Genomic DNA, 971 nt, shown 5'->3' on the forward strand with positions numbered 1-971 from the left:
GGGGGGACGCCTTTTCGGTACCTTCGAGTACTCACTTCTTGAAAACCTTCTTGGAAAAGAAAACAGGCACTGTGTAGCCGCCCATCATTAGATCCACATACAATTCCAAAACGGTCTCCTCTTGGCTCGTCCCGTATGCGCTGGGAACTTCCTGTACGGAGCTGTCATTGGACATCTGTTGAGGGAGAGAGAATGGCTAGTTAGGTTTTGCAACGAAAAGTAGTTAATGTAAAGTCAATGGACAGTGTCCGAATGCCGATGAGGAGAGGTGAGCTTAGGTGATGTACCATGAGAGGTGAGGTGAGGTGAGGTGAGAGAAGGTGAGATAAGGTAAAGCGAGGTGGGGTGTAGTGAGGTGAGATGACGTGAGGTGAGGTGAGGTGAGGTGAAGTGAGTTGAGGTGAGATGAGGTGAAGCAAGATGAGGTGAGATGGGGTGAGATGAGATGGGGTGAGATGAGGTGAGATGGGGTGAGATGACGTGAGGTGAGGTGAGGTGAGGTGAGGTGAGGTGAGGTGAGGTGAGGTGAGGTGAGGTGAGATGAGATGGGGTGAGGTGAGGTGAAGTGAGGTGAGATGACGTGAGGTGAGGTGAGGTGAGGTGAGGTGAGATGACATGGGATGAAGATAAGATAAGACTAAATGAAATAAAGGCTAGGTTTACAGCATTAAACCCATACACCTAGCCTACTTAGTTGTTTTTTTACCGACTTGACTATATGTGTTGCAAGAACTACAACACCTATATTTATCAAACCAATCAAACAGAAATAAACAAAGGAACAAAACGAAGGGGAAAAAAGACTGTTGTTTTTTTGTGTTTTTTTGTAAAGTGTTTTACGGCTCTCGCAACTGCATAAGGTCATATGAGCGCGCGGGACACACCTAATGTTTTCAGTTGGTAGGAAATTTTGAATTTTGCCCGGGTGGCGGCCGAAGCCTACTCTTATCGATTTTAGACCACCAAGGGAT

General features: G+C 46.7%; 1 protein-coding gene across 1 annotated transcript in view; it reads right to left on the minus strand.

Annotated features, from left to right (window-relative positions):
• Window positions 1–35: 35 nt before the first annotated feature.
• Window positions 36–971, minus strand: part of LOC106011651 — a gene marked incomplete at its 3' end in the record, with an annotated part of 3,199 nt that continues 2,263 nt past the window's right edge. The window contains 1 exon segment of the mRNA XM_013082044.2: window positions 36–175. Coding sequence (XP_012937498.1) covers window positions 36–175 — 140 coding nt within the window.

The sequence above is a fragment of the Aplysia californica genome, unplaced genomic scaffold (genome assembly GCF_000002075.1).
Source record: "Aplysia californica isolate F4 #8 unplaced genomic scaffold, AplCal3.0 scaffold00156, whole genome shotgun sequence".
Lineage (NCBI taxonomy): Eukaryota > Metazoa > Mollusca > Gastropoda > Aplysiida > Aplysiidae > Aplysia > Aplysia californica.